The 15,166-nt window shown below is 57.0% G+C and overlaps 1 protein-coding gene across 1 annotated transcript; it reads right to left on the bottom strand.

The window, feature by feature from the left end:
• Nucleotides 1–17: 17 nt before the first annotated feature.
• On the bottom strand, nucleotides 18–15,072 carry MMS19 (MMS19 homolog, cytosolic iron-sulfur assembly component). The gene is made up of 31 exons (XM_058810224.1): nucleotides 14,956–15,072; nucleotides 11,355–11,403; nucleotides 10,520–10,620; nucleotides 8,944–9,029; nucleotides 8,465–8,539; nucleotides 7,866–7,935; nucleotides 7,542–7,670; nucleotides 7,273–7,334; nucleotides 6,902–6,988; nucleotides 6,515–6,589; nucleotides 6,160–6,237; nucleotides 5,720–5,858; nucleotides 5,229–5,383; nucleotides 4,982–5,060; nucleotides 4,601–4,726; nucleotides 4,210–4,291; nucleotides 3,791–3,888; nucleotides 3,286–3,423; nucleotides 2,897–3,052; nucleotides 2,549–2,648; nucleotides 2,293–2,395; nucleotides 2,123–2,197; nucleotides 1,862–1,988; nucleotides 1,679–1,779; nucleotides 1,555–1,611; nucleotides 1,259–1,445; nucleotides 1,065–1,147; nucleotides 802–966; nucleotides 663–722; nucleotides 443–543; nucleotides 18–363 (listed from the first exon to the last, which is right to left on the bottom strand). Exons 1-31 carry the CDS (start codon nucleotides 15,050–15,052, stop codon nucleotides 336–338), a joined length of 3,069 nt encoding a protein of 1,022 aa, XP_058666207.1. The 5' UTR covers nucleotides 15,053–15,072; the 3' UTR covers nucleotides 18–335.
• Nucleotides 15,073–15,166: the final 94 nt, after the last annotated feature.

The following is a 15,166-nucleotide window of genomic DNA, read 5'->3' as shown; positions in this document are numbered from 1 at the left end:
TATTTATTCTTCTGGTACATGGGTTGTCACACACCACACGTGTGCACAGACCTGTCCTCTCCACTCACATGTGGCAGGGGCTGTCCATCACTGTCCCTGGCTGCAGCAGAGGGTGGGGCAAGCCACAAGCAGCATAGCTCCTTCCCCGCTGTGGGTGCTGGGAAGGGACTGCAGCGAGGGGTGCTGTCTGCTGGCCTGCAAGCTCCAGCCCTAGTACTCGGGCACTCCTGGGCTCTGAGGATCCAGAGGGTCCGTGGCATTTGGTCGGATGACTTGGTGGCTTAGCGAGGCGCTGGTCAGACTCTTGGTCAGCACAGGGAAAGGACACAGGGTGCTCACCTGCCTGGGCTCCCGAGCAGGAACCTGCAGGGACAGAGATGGTGCCATCAGCCACATCCCCTACACGCTGCCACCCCCTCAGCAGCTACTTCCACACACTCACCATTCTCCGCGTGCTGCCACTGCTTCCTTCCGCACCAGCCTCTTCTTGTCATCCAAAGGCTTGGCCAGTGCCCGGATAACTCGGCCCTTGTATGGGAGCAGCTGTAGGACAGAAGGGGCTCTTTGTGAGAGGAATGGATGCTGGCTGCCCCCAGGAGATCTGGGAGCCCTTGCCCCTCTACATGCAGGAGCAGGCAGCAAGGTGCTGCAGAAGCACTTACCACTGTTGTGGGCAGACTGGTAAGGGCATGGGCACAGCGCAGGGCGGCGATGCGGACAGCCTGGAACAGACAGGGATGAGGGCAGCACAGGGGGCAGGACAGAGGGGCATAGCAGGGAGGCAGGAGGGGGTGCACGCACCATGGTGGGGCTGGAGGTGAGGTTGAGGAACTTGGTGACCAGTGTGTCGACATGCAGGCTCATGATCTGGGGAGCTTCAAGCAGCAGTGGGTGGAGGCAGCTCAGTGTGGAGAGCTGTACTACACGATCTGAGCAGGACAGGGCCTCAAGCAGGAGGGAAAGCAGCTGCAGAGAGAGGGACAACACAGTTACATGAGTAACCCCAAACCATGCACTCCACAGTATCACAGCTCACCCTGCTTGCCACCCAGGCTGGCTCTTACCGTGGGCAGCTCTGTCACCAGCACAGGTTTGGGGAGGTGATTGAGCACATGGGACAGGCCCTTCAGGTAATTGGCCTTCACATCTGTAGAGAGCAGAGATGGTTACAAGCAGCCTGCAGAAGGAGGAGATGGTGGCTCAGGTCCCCTGGTTAAAGGGTCAGGAGTGGTGAGGCTGGGCTGGGGGTGGCACTCACCGGGGCCAGCCCCATGGAAGCCTCGCACCAGCTTGGGGACGTTGTCAGTGAAGAAGCGCTGGCGGAACATGATGCGCACGTCAGCATGGCAGCCCTTGTGCAGCACGTCCGGGGACTCGGCCATGAGCAAGGAGAAGCCATCGGCTGTGGCAGGGCCCAGCTCCGTGTCACCCAGCAGGCCCAGCAGCTGCAAGGGAGAGACCCCTGAGACACAGTGCCCTGCTCCTGGGGGTTCCCAGCCAGCCATGGGGGAGCAAGGCAGGTTTCTTAGACCACCCAGCCCCACTAGCACCTACCTTGTCTGTCAGGCAAGAGCTTAGAGGGTGGTAGCGCAGCACCAGGGCTTTGGTCACCTGTGCAGGTAGAACAGTCAGTGCCAGGCTGGGTCCCCCTGCCCCACTCATCCAGGACAGGCCTTACCCAGAGCAGCAGGGTGAGTGCCTGCGTTCGGCGGGGCCCCTCCGCAAGGCTGGGCTCCATCCTGTTCACTGCAAGCTGCAGGATTTCATCCAGCTGCTGCCCTGGGGATGGAAGGGACAAGCTGAGCCATTCCTCCTGTCAGCAGTGGGCAGGGACACCTGGCATCTGCCCCAGCCCCCTTACCTGCTGGGTGCTTGTTCACCAGCCCTGCAAAGCACTTGGCAGCTGTGGTGGCCGTGAAGGGACAATTGGAGGAACAGCTCAATGCCAGCAGCTCCCGGAGCAGCCATTCCTGCTGAGGGATTGCCACCTGGAAGAGACATAGAATGTGTTATGGCCCAGGGCTGCAGCTGCTCCCTCAGTCTGTCCATGGAGCTTGGTGTGGACAGAGGCTGGAGGGTGCTTGGGCAGGGCTCCTCTCCCTCCTGCTCCCCATCAACGCACATGGCGGGGCAAGGAGCAGACGAAGGCCATGAGGAGGGCGACAAGGCGTCTCTGTGCCTCCAAGTGCTCCCCATCCTGCAAAGGAAGAACAGTGTCCATGTCATCACAGTCCTTGCTGCCAGCCTGTGCAAACATCCTCATTCTGGTGCCCCAGCCCCAATCAAACATACCCCAAAAGGCTGGAAGGAGCAAGGAAAACTGTTTTGGGGTAGGAAGGAGACATCTCCATCCAGAAAGAGGGGCACCACATGAGACACACTCTGGGCAGCCAGCCTAGGAAAAGACATTGTAGTGTGCTGCTTTGGAAGGGTCACCAGAGACCTCCCAGGAGGCACAGGGCCACCCTGTACAGACAGCAGCAGGGGGCATGCAGCCTGCTACCTCCCCACGATGGAGCACCCAGCTGTCTCCCCCAGCCTCACTCACTCAGGACTCAGGTGAGTGGTGGCAGCACTGATGACTGGAATCATGGCAGCCAGCACCTCTTCCTCCAGCAGTGCCTTGCCTGGCAGTGTATGGGTGCTCTCTGCAGGTAGTGGGAGGAATGGAACTTGCTGGAGCCTGCTGTTCAGAAGGAGGAGGCAGGCACAGCCCCCTGAATGCAAACCAGAGTGGGGTAGGGCTCTGGGACAAGGGCAGGGAGCAGTGAAGCCCACTTTTGACAGCCATGGGTGCCAAAAGGCATCAGCAGTGGCACAGACTGCAGGATCAGGGACCCCTGAGAGCCCAGGACTTGCCTGCTCTCCCCTCTCCCAACTCCAGCCCTGCACTTACCTGGCATGGCTGCCTGCACAGCCATGGCCAGCAGGCATGGCACCACTGTCTGGTGGAAGTACCAGCAGCCCTCAGCATCCTGCTGGCACTGCAGAGCCACACGGTGCAGGCTCTGGCACACAGAGATCACGTCTTGGGTGTTCTTGGCCTCAGTCCCTGCAGGGCACAGTCACCAGCAAGTCAATCAGCCTCAACAGCCAGCCCCCTGATCTGCACCAGGATCCTGGGACAATGCAGCTCTTCTGACTCCCACTCCACCAGTGGGATGCACAGCCCAGGTGTGGGTTCCTTGTGCCACTGCCATTCCAGCTCTCTCCCAGCCATCACCAGTAACAGGAAGCTCCTGCCCAGACACGCTCTGTGGAGCTGCCTGCAGGAGCTCCAATTACCTTTCTGCACCTTCTGGAGATGCTGTAGCAGGATGGGGACAGTGTCCTTCACGATGCTGGTGTGGGTGGACACAGCTGCCAGGGCCTGCAGGCAGCGCTGCTGCAAGGAGTGACGCTTGTGGTGGCTCTCCTCCCGCTCTGAAGAGGAAACACAGCTCAGAGGGGGACCTGGGGACATCCCACCCAGGCACAGCAGGGCCCACACCCTGCCAGGGTGGATGGGGTGAAGCAGCACAGCAGACCCAGCCCTTGCCAGGCTCAAGGCACTCTGCCTGCTCTGCAGCTGGGCAGCTCCTTCCCACAAGGGTGGCCCTGGCCCCACACAGGCTGGCTGCCAGACCAGCCACAGCCTCCCCTGTGCCAGCACACAGTGCCTGTGCTGGGAAACCCCAAGGACAGCCACCAACCTACACCACACAACACAGCCCCACTGCCTGGCAGGAGCCAAATAGGGATGGAAAAGGCTTTACCCCAAAACCAGTCACCACTCCTTTCCCAGCCCCACCTGACTGCAGCTCTTCTTCAAGCCTGGGTACCATGTGTCCAGAGAAAACCTTTGGGTAGGTGGGGGCTAGGGACCCAGCTGCCTCCATCGCTGCTTCGCTGCCAGGGGGAAAGAGAATGGGAAAGGTGATGCAAGGACTGCAAATCCAGGGCTGCTTGTACACCAGCTGCACAGACCTGGCCAGAAGGTGTCTCCAGAACCCCATTTCTCAGCAACTTGCCTTTTTCACCCCTCAAGCAGGCAGAGCAGAACCCCTGCTTTGACAGGCTCAACTTTGTTATTTCCAGCCCACGAACTGTCTGGTTTATTCCATGCAGTCTTCTTGTTCAGAGCGTTCCTGTGCCTTCCCTCAGACTACAGCAAAGCCAGGCTTTGTTCCTCCACCCAGAGTGTGGGCATGATGCCAGCCCTCTCCTCACCTGCTCTGGGAATCCTCCTCATGCAAAGCAAGACGGATGAGGTGATCCACAACCAGCTCCAGATTAGAGGAAGACAGGAAGCCTGTAACAAGAGCCATAGAGGAATCCTACCCTTGGCCAAAGACAAAGATCCTGGTGTGCTGGACATGATCCTTCCCCCTCATCCAGGCCAGCAGCAATGCAGCAGCACACAAAATACCAGGGATAAAAGGTGCCCAGCACAAACAGGTAAGAGAGAGACCAAATGTCCCTGGAGCTCCTGGCTTGGGTAGAACACACTGCTGCTACTCCTGTGCACTTACAGGCAGCAGGCAAGGATGTCCCAGCAGCCACCGTGTCTCTGAGAACACAGTGACACCTCCCCCTCTCTCAAGAGAAAAAAGGCACCAACCTTGCAGGGAGCCCACGACAGTCAGTGCCTTGATCCCAACCAGCTGCAGCTGCACACTGGGATCCAGCAGCGCTGAGAACACCACAGAACAAACGGGGGCTTGGTGCGACAGCAGAGGGCTCTCATCTGGAGAGAGGGGCAAGGAATCACTGCCAGTGTCTGGCTGTCACCACACAGCCACCAACACAGCACTTGACAGATGCTTTCTGGGGTGCTGCTTTTGATACCCAATCATGCAGGGTCCCTGGGACATGGCAGGGGCTCACACATGCAGCCACACTGGCCAGTGAGTTCTCCTTGTGTGTCAGCATACAGGAAAGTGAGGTTAGAGCCAGGAGCTCCTGGGATGCAGATGCCTCCAGACGGACCAGCCACCCTCACCTTCTTCCACATGTCCCCATTTCTGCTGCAACTCCAGGAAGCCTAGCAGCATTTCCAGGATTGTCCTCCTCTGGCTGCTCTGCAGGGACACAAAGGTGTAACCCAGATCACCGTCACTGCTGGGACAGAGCTGCACCTCAGCGCAGCACTGCAAGGCCACAGGGTGCCCATGGGGTCTCTGCCCACAGCCAGGGAAGGACATCCTCTCAGACACCCTGCTGCCCCAGGCCCCGTGGGTGCCCCTCACCTGCGTGTGCTTGGTGTACTGCTCCAGCAGCAGGGGCAGGACGCTGTGGCTGATGCGCTGGTAGGTGCGGAGGGAGGCGCCCGCTGCTGCCTGCAGGAGTTTGGCACTGGGCCACACCAGCTTCATGTCGGGCTCGCACAGATGGTGCCTGCAATCTGAGATAGGCTGGGCGTCAGCTGCTCCTCTGCCTCGCGTGCAGGGACACAGCTGATAGCAGGCTGGGACGTGCTGCCAGGGCGCAGCTCTGAGCTGCAGCACAGCCTCCCCAGCTGAGCAGCTTCCCACAGCTCCAAGCGCACAGAGTGCAGTTCCAGCAGAGATGGAAGCAGCTCAATCCCCTTATCCTCCCTTTCTGCAGCCAATTACCTTGGAGAAGCCAAATATTGCTGTGAGGACTAGAAAGAAAAGAGGCTTGAAAGACAAGAGGAAGGCACATGTCTACTTAGGATGTTTTCAGGCATGGCTGCATGGGGCAGGTCTCTGTTAGCTACCTTGCAGGATGCTGCTGAGGAAGGAGTCCAGCAGATCCTCAGAATCAGAGCTGAGCACGGAGCGGGAGAGGCAGGCAGAGAGAGCACGCAGTGCAGTCAGGCATTCCGTCTCAATCTTCTCGCTCGCTGTCTGGAACACCTGCAGGAAAGGCCACAGGATGAGCTGAGCTCCACTGCCTGCAACAACCACGGGCTTCAGGCTCCCAGCGCAGGCTGAAGGGCTCAGGCTCCTTCCTGCCTCACTTCCCATGGGATTTCAACATGCAGCATGGCACATTCAAGCCACATGGACATGCTGATAGGGCTGGCTTGTCCCCTCCATTTTCACCGGGGGCAGTCCAAGGTCACAGGTGCGACTGCTGGGAGACACGGGGCCCACCTAGTCTGGCAGAGAACTCCTGCTCAGAAGCCCAGCCCAGGTGGAGCCCTGCAGGACTCACCTCTCTGCGCAGGGATGTCCAGAGGCTGGGAAGGAATTCCTGCAGCTCCTTCTGCCCATAGATGGCACAGCAGGCAGTCTGCAAGAGGAAGACAGGAGAAAGCATCACAGAGAAGCCAGTACAAGGAGGACACAGTGCCGGGACACTGCCCATGAACTGGCAGGTTCATGCTGAGCTGCAGAAATCACTCAAGAAAAACAGGAAAGAGTGATGCAGGGCCAAACCAGGACTCTGGTAATTGTGGCTCTGCAAAAGAGAGTCTCTGGCTGGCAGGAAGACGGGCTCAGAAGTGGCTGGCAGCTGCTACTGCCACCAATCAGCTGTAGGCTGAAGGGAGTAGGGGATCTCTCCTTACCAGAGTCTGCAGCGAGTCAAGCTTGGCACTTTGCAGCTCTGAGTCCAACTTCTCAATAAGCAGAGGGAGAAGGAACTGCAGAGAGAAACACTTTAATTCAGCCCATCCCCTGTACCACCTTGTTCATGGCCCTGCAAGGCTGCAAGTTCAGCCTCTGCCAGGAGAGCAGAGGTGAAGGGGTACCTGCAATAGGCAGCCCCTTCCCAGGGTGTCAGTCAGCACCCTCCCCATGACCAGCCCCAGCAGAAGACAGGGCTGCCCAAGTGCAAGCTCCTGCTCCCAGTTTTCCCCATCGCACAGAGCCACAGCAGGAGCTGCAGCACTACGAAAGGCAGCCCGTGCTAAGGGAACAGTGAGCTGCACAAGAATCCCCAGGGAGCTTTGCACCTCAGCAAACTGGGTTGTGGAGGCCAGTACAGCCCGGAGGCTCAGGATCAGGTCTTCCCTCTGGATGCCATGAGGATCATTGGGGGGCTGGAAAAGAAGCAGAGAGCAGGTCACCCACCATTGAGGAAACATCTCAACCCAGCCATCAGCCGAAGCTGCATCACTTCATCTCCAGCAAGGCAGCAGCAGCACCAGTCATGGCAGCTACTTTGGCACCTGCCTGTCAGCCTGGGTACAGCTCACAGCTGAACACTGCCCAGCCAAGACCCTTGGCCATCCTCTCATCCCATTCCCTGGAGGGGACACAACCCCCTAAGAAAACACTAGAAAGAAATAAAGTACAGGCTGTGGCACATGGCAGACTCACTCACAGGAGTAAAATCAACAGGGAAGTAGCAGGATGTAACTTCAAACAGCTCCTCCACAAAGGGACCTGCAGACAGAGGAGAGGGTGAGCAAAGATACTGGGCAAAAAAGGCACAGCAGCTGTGTTCAGCACCCACGATAGGCCAGCTCTGCACCTTTTAAAGTATGTTAAGGACCACCCTATGCCTGGTCAGACCCAAGAGCCATCCCTCCAACAGATCAAAGAAAAGGGATATGTTTCCCAGTCAGCTCTGCATGGCAGGTTTAGGCTCACCCAGGGCATAGTCCTTGGCAATGAGATCATGCACAATCTGGAAGGCCACCAGCAGATTGCGGGGATCCTTTTCCCCATCCATGACCTGGATGAAGCCGAAGGTGAAGTTGGCACCCAGGCCTTTCAGCTCTACAGAAAGAAGGAGCGTGAGGAGGTGCAGCACATCAGACCTTAAAACATGGCATTAAATCAGCCAAACTGCTGAGCCTCACAGTCCTTTTCCAGGTCTCTCAAGCAGAGCCACAGAGCCCTTGGAGAAGGTGAAAGTGAGTAATTTTCCCAGCCTCAACAATCCCAGAGTGGTTCTGGCATCTGGCCCCTCACCTTCCTCCCTGGTGCTCATGAAGTTGGTGATGATGCTGTAGACTGTGTGGCGGTCCAGCTGCAGCAAGGACTGAAGGGAGGAGCAGAGCAATCAAAACCATCCTCTACACATGGCAGCACAGCTACCCACTACCCCACATGCCCTTGAGAGAGAGCAGGACCCCCAGCAGCTCAGCTGCTGCTCCCTAGCACAGAGATGCCATTTATCACATGCAAAGTGTGCATGCCTATGCAATGGCACATGAACATGACTCTGTCCCATCACATCAGTCACACCAGGGCCACACATGCTGCCCAAGGCACTGCCAGCAGAAACAATCTTATTTGTGAGGAGAACTGGACTGGGGGCACTTAAACACAGAGAATGGGGCAAAAGGAAATAATTCCTCTAGGGCTGAGAAAAGAGAGGACAACGGCCAAACAGGATTCTTGGCTGCTATCCGTCTCTCACAGTCTCTCTTGCAGTGATCCAAGCTGTCTCTGAGCTCTGCAGAAGCACTACACTGTGCTAAATGGCCAGTCCTCAGGGCAGGAGGCCACTCCCAGACACACAGGGAGCAGAGATCAACGACAGGAGGATAGAAAATCACATTGCTCACCTGCACATGTACCTCCTGGAAGATAGCCTTGAGCACAGACACTGCTAGCCCTGGGGACAGCACCTCACACATGCTCTGGGGACAGGAAGAGGAAAGCAAGAATACAATACCATGATGGCAGCCACATAACAGAGCTCCTGCCTCCATGCAGCAGCTGCCTGCAGGATCCTCTTCCACAAGAGGGAGAGCTCAGCATTCCTTCCCCAGACAGAACAGAATAAGATGCCCAACATCTGTGCTGCTCCCCAGGGTGGCCAGGGAATCCTTACCACAGGGCAAGAAATCAAGGCAGTCTCCTGTCCCTGGCTCCTCCACAAGAAGCACAGCAGAAGAGAGGAGACAGGGCAATGTTGCCAGATGGGCTGACAGCCCAGCCAGACCCTGCTCACACAGTGCTCCAGCCCATACCCAGGTGTTGGACCTCCCTGGCACTGCTGGGGGATGCAGCCCAGCACTGTGGGCTGGGGGTGTGAGCTCACCAGTGCCCGGAGTCCCTGCAGCACCGAGGGAATCACCAGGTGATTGTCTTGCAGCCGGCTCTCATAGAACAGGACCAGGTGCAGCACTGTCAGAAACAGACCCCAGTGTGTGTTAGCCCTAGGAAACACAGCTGCTGGCTGCTGGCCCCAGCTCAACCACAAACTGGTGGATTAAGAGTGAGCACATCTTGCACTGGTGAATGGGACAAACTGCTGCTGTTGGGTGCACCCACCTGGCTCCAACACCTTTGCCCTCCTCTTGTAAGCAGCCCACGCCTAACTGCAGCAGGGCAGCAGCACCTCTGGCTGCTGCAGAGGTGCAGGTGCTACCCAAGAGGCATTTGCCCTGGCCTGTCCAGACATGTGGATGCAGACACCAGCAGCAGAGTGGCAGTCTGCTCAGCAGAGGCTGGAGGATGTCATGGGGTGGGGTACAGAGCTGGGGCAGGAGCTCTGGCTTCCTCCAGCTTGGCTCCACAACACGTTCCTGGCCCCTGAGTCACGGCCACGGGCGCCTGCACACCCCAGCCCTGGGGAGTGGCAGCAGGAAGCAGACTGGAAGAGCCGGCTAGCAGCATCCTGTGCCCACAGCTGCTGCAGAAACTCAGCCCCCCAGGAGGCAGCCTGACGCAGAACTTGAGAAATTACCTGCGTGAGCAGGGACACGAGGCTGTAGCACAGCTCACTCCCCTTGCTCAATTGCCCTGAGTCTCTTTTCTCCTTCAAGTATCCCCACTGAACCTCCCCACCTCTGGCTGCCCCTCCAGAGCACCCCAGTTCCCATCAGTCATCACACCTGTCTCCAGCTACTGCAGCAGATAAGGTTCTATGCACAGCTGCTCTCAGCCCCGCCTGGCTGCAGCTAGAGAGCCAAATTCCAAGGACTAAGCATCTTTTACTTCCATCCTCCCCTTCCTCCACCTTACTTACTAGCTAGGCCCCCTGTCTAGCCAGCCTGCTGGCATAAGTTCAGCTTCTCATTTGCAAGGCCTCCAAGCCCAAGCCAAAGCTTGCTAGCACTTACTGGTTTTCCCTGCTGCCAGCCAGCTGCTAATGGGGCATTTAACACAGGCAGACCTTCTCCTTGCCTCCATGAACAGGGCATCTTCCCCTCCCCACCCCAGTGCCCCAGTCCATTCCCATCCTTACACTGATCTCCCCTCCTCCCCAAGCCCCAGGGTTCCTCCTGAGTTAAGCTGGTCAGGCTGCAGGGCTGCAGTGTGACTTGGTGTGTGAAGGACAGTGTTCCTGCTCTGAGTCACCACCCAAGGATTCTGACATACAGATGTATCCCCAATGTGTCCCACGTGGCGCTGAGCACACCTTGGTGTGCAACACCCACAAACTGTCAGGGGCCCCAGCTGTCCAGCAATTTGGTGTAGTGACCTGAATTGTGTGGTGAGTTTGGCAAAAAGGCTGCAGCACAAAGCTTTGTGGACTTTGGACTTTGACTCTTAGAGACATGTACAAGGTTGTCACAGTGTTCAATCAACCCCTTTGCCAACTGCAAGACAGACATTTTAATAGCACAGGCTTTGTCCCCAGCCAGACACTCAAGGGCCAGAAAAGCCCTTACCTTCCTTCTCCTGGAGCAGGGAGTAACACTGGAGCAGGACTTGCGACAACAGCTGGATGCCTCGCCCTCGCATCCGAGGATCTGTGTTCTCCAGGCAAAACCTAGGCCAGGAGGGGAGAAAGCCCAAGAAGCCTGTTGTGAGCAGGTACATCCAAGCAGGAAGCACATCCTGAGCAGGCTCAAAAACCAAAGAGGTGTCCCTCTGTGGGCCCGACCACGCCTGACTTGCTGACAGAGTGGAAACAGACTCCTCTCCCCCTGTCTGTGCTGCACATGTGCACTCAGCCCCAGGACCATGCAGAAAGAAATCCAAGTTCTCAAGTCAGAGCACAGAAAATGCTATTGCACCATGCTCCCAAGATCACAAGGGTCAAAAAGGATAAAGTCTCTTACAATGAGGCACACCCAGCCCCCAGGTTGGGATAAATGAGCCTAGGCCATGACAGTTTGGACACAAAAGCAGAAGCTGAGTGCCAGCCAACTTGTGACACGGTGTTGTGCAGCTGTGTGCTCAGGCAGCTCCTGCTGGGGACAGCCCCAGCTGAAAAGTGCCCTGCAGCATGCTGCCTGCCACAACATCTCTCCTCTGTCCTGGGAGAGCATCAGGAGCTGCTCTGGCCTTGCTCTGTCCCAAAGAGCTCCCACATCCAGGGAGGGCAAAGCACTGCTCAAGCCCCACGCTGTGAGCAGACAACATCCTGTCCACTGCCATGTGTCATCCAGTGCTGAAGCTCATCCTGGATGAGCACACTTGTCCTTCTCACTCTGCCTCCTTCTGGGAATGTCCCCTGCAAGGCCCTTACACAATGTATAACTTGCATAAGGCTTTTCTTACCCCAGGGCTTCCACAAGCTGCAGCACCGTCCACCTTCCATCATTCACCCCTGGAGAAAGGAGGTAAAGAGAGTGAACCAGAGAGATCATGCAGGCATTTTACTGGAGATGGGTGCTGGGACACCTCCCAGCACTGCCCTGGGAACAGCCAGTCAGTGCTGCCTCCTCACCAAGCACCAAAGGAGCCATGTGCACTCAGCTGGTGGGGCTGCCTCCAGCCCTGCCTGCAAACACCTCTGAGACTGAGAGCTGAGAGGAGACAGCCAGGGGAGAGCTTGCCTGCACTTTGTCTCACCCTATCCCTGCAGCATGGCTGTATGTGTGGCTCCTAAGAGAAGTCTTGCTGTGTTCCACTTCTCTGAGATACTAAAACCCCCTTTTCCAATGTGAGCATGCTGTGAGGAGACAGAGGGCAGCTCTCCAGGTGCTTCCTGAGGGAGAAGTGGCTGAACAAGCAGTGCAGACACTAGTGATCACTCAGCTTCCCACCTTGGCTCCATCACCTCCATGCTGTGCAAGAACTGCACTAACTCCTTCCAAGAGGGAGGGCACAGAGAAAGGCAGTTTTGTGGACAAAGGAAGATAAAATGCTGGGATTCCTGGAATCTGTTTCCAACTCTGACTCAGATTCCTTGCCAGGTTGCCTCATTCACCTATGGCCTCCGTACTCTTGCAATTCAACTGGGGGAAGAGTCACTCCTCAGGAGGCTTTGGAAAAGACCTGCTTGCTGTACCTTACAAGAACCTTGGCAGAAGGGCAGGTTCTCCATTCCTGCCACCCATTGCCAATGTGGCACCTCCCCAGAAGGAAAGCTCTGTGTACATTCTCTGCTCAGACATATGCTGGCAGGCATGGGACTGCCTTCCTTCAGACCCCTAACCTGCAGTCAGGTGTCAAGTGACATTGCTGGAAAACAAGCACCCCTCACTTTCTGCCTGGACAAAACAGCATTCCCATAAAAAAACCCCAAATCACCTGGCAGTCACTGAGACTGAGTGTCTTTGCCCAGAGGCACTTCTGGGCACTCTGGAGGGACCTGCTCACCTCTCTGCCCTGCTGAACCTACATGACTGACAGGGCACTCACCCTCTGAGAAGCCCAAAGGTTTCATTATGGGCTTTCCCAGGCCTTGTTCTAGCTAGTGTCTCCTGCTGCTGCAAGCCTTTACTGTCCCTTCCTAAGCAGTTAATTCCAGTATTAAGACACACTGTTCATCACAGAGCTGTCTCTAAGGATGGGATGACAGTGTTTTCTGACAGTGTGTTCTGACAGCAGGCAGTCCTGACTCCAGAGACAGAGCTTTCAGTCCTGCCTGGCGCAGCAGGGAGAGGGAGCCTGAGCTGAGAAACAGAACAGATAAGGGGAGCTGTGTGGAAAAAGAGCCCAGCAAGTCTTGGAATTGACGGGCACAGACTGAAAAGGGGGCACCCTCAGGGACAGCCATGACATGCTGGCAAAATTTCCTGCAGAAAAACAACAGTGAAACAGCAAGCAGATGCTTTGCATCAGCCAAAACAGAGTGGGCTGCAGAGAGAGCTTGGATGGCCTCTCCACATCCAGCATCCCAGTATGTCGCTCTGCAAGCTCTCGAAGAGCCCTTGTGCCTCTGCACCATCATAGAAAAAGTCTGAGGCAAATGCCACCTCTGTGGCCAGGTGCTCTGCCTCTCTGTGTCTGCAGAGACTGAAAGCAGCTCTACACAAAGCTTCTGGCTCCCTACTCAACAGGAAAGAGCTGCAGTGCGATGGCCAAAGCACAGTCAGGTACTGATACACCCTGAGGTCAGCAGCTCCTTTGCTCAGCTCAGCAAGGGAGCTCCCTGTGCTCTCAGGGACCCCCGTGTGACCAGCGTTGCCTTGCCTCACACAGTGTGGCCACCCCTCCCTGGCACAGCCTGTGAGTGTGGTGTGCCCGTGGCCAGCACAGCTCATGGACCTGCCTCATCAGCACGGCAAGCACAGTGGTGAGCCCTGAAACTGCTGCCTCCACATCTGGCAGCAGCACATATGCCCCAAGGTTAATCAGGCACCTTGAATCCCTTTACCAGGAGGGGCTGCCTTGCTATTCTGGCATTCCTGTAGCTCCCAGAGACTTAGCAGAAGGAAGCCATTCACCCTGTGCTTGATTGCTACTTTGAACCAAGCTGCTCTCTTTCCTGACAGGTCTCTCCCCCTTTCAGTGTCCTTCTAGGTATTAGTCCCTTCTGAAGGACTTCATTCTTGTTTCCCCCACACCTTCAAAATGTGAGCACAACATTCACAGGGAATGTGTAATGGATTCTGTAACAGCAGTAGCCTTCTCTCCCCATTTTTTAAGATGAATTCAGCCTCCTCCTGCAACCCACTGACCCATGCAGCCCAACCTGCCCATGACAGCACCAAGGCTTTCAGGCCACTTGCCAAGTTACACTCATTTTAGACCTTAGCAACAAACTGGTGAAGCTCAGTGTGGCTGTAACAGCAATTGCACAATGGCCATGAGCTTAGAAAAGACCTCCCTATCCTTTTGCTCAAGGACACACAATGCAATTTAATCCTTTCTGATGTGTGGTTCTGTACGAGGTCAGAGGGGCTCAAGGACACTTGCCAGCACCACTGTTTGTGAAGGGGGGCTTGTCACGAGAGCCACATGGCTGAAAAGGGCTGGGAGGAGCAAGAGGGGAGCAATTCTCTTTGTACGTCTTACAAGAGACAAAGCTTTCTCCAGGCACTTCTCTAACATGACAACAGCAGTTGTAAGGTTATCCTTCCCCACGTACATCCCAAATATGTCGGAGACTGTGTAACCCCTCTGCACCATCTTGAATGTCACATAGCTTAGAGAATTCTTCCCAATTTCCCTGGCATTTTCTTCAATCTGTGTTACATGAGCCACTGGGTTTCCTTTCTGTTTTGCCAGCTCATCTCATTACCAAGACGCTACATAGCAGTTCACAAGCCATCAGGCCTCGGGAAAGGTTCTAGAAGGTACCTGTCTGTGTAATGTAACATACACAGACAGCCCCTCTCGGCTCTCCGAGCTCCTTCCCGAAACATGCTGAAGCCACTGCCTACACGCACAAAAATATCACCTTATCCTTAGAAAGCCACATTCCTGAAGCTGTAACTTCCGTATGCAACAAAGTCACCCAATTGCTGTTCGAAGGAGAAGGATAAATTATGCAATGAAAGCAAATGCAAAGTCTTGCTAGAAACCACAGAGAGGGCGTAGTCTGCAACTGTCACCTCCCACGGTCCCTCAGCAAGGCCATGAGCTCTCGTCCCACTGCCGATTTCTCTGCCACGCACACGTGCCTCGCTCCTGGAGCCCCTGACCCTCGCGGCTGTCCCGCTCTTACCGCGCACCTCCTGCAGCTCCGAGCTGCAGGCCCTACCCTCCCCTTTCCCACGTGCCCTGCCCGCACGGCAGCCCCACAACCCACAGACACGCTCCATCCACACCCTACCCGACCCGACCCGACCCTGCCCTGCCCGCAGCCCCACGCTCCCTCCCAAACCCCTCCCCACGCCGCCACGACCCGCCCGTGCCCACGCCCGCCCCAGGCCCCGCCGCCGTGCCCACGCCCAGTCCCGCCCCGCTCCGCCCCGCCCCCGCGCGGTACCTGCCGCCACCTCCGCGGCACGGCTGTCCTGCTGCCCGGACACGAAGTCCCGCACGGAGGCGGCGAGAGCCTCCGCCCCGGCCCCGGCCGCCGCCATGACACCCGCGCGCAGGGCCGCGGTCCGGCCCCCGCACCCCGCCTGCGCCTGCGTGGGGGCGGAGCCGGCGGTCACGTGTGCCCGGGGGGCGGGGCGGCCCCGCGCGCACACCGG

Source organism: Ammospiza caudacuta, chromosome 9 (assembly GCF_027887145.1).
Source record: "Ammospiza caudacuta isolate bAmmCau1 chromosome 9, bAmmCau1.pri, whole genome shotgun sequence".
NCBI lineage: Eukaryota > Metazoa > Chordata > Aves > Passeriformes > Passerellidae > Ammospiza > Ammospiza caudacuta.
The sequence above is the reverse complement of the archived record's forward strand: the minus strand, read 5'-3'. Positions and strand labels throughout refer to the sequence as shown.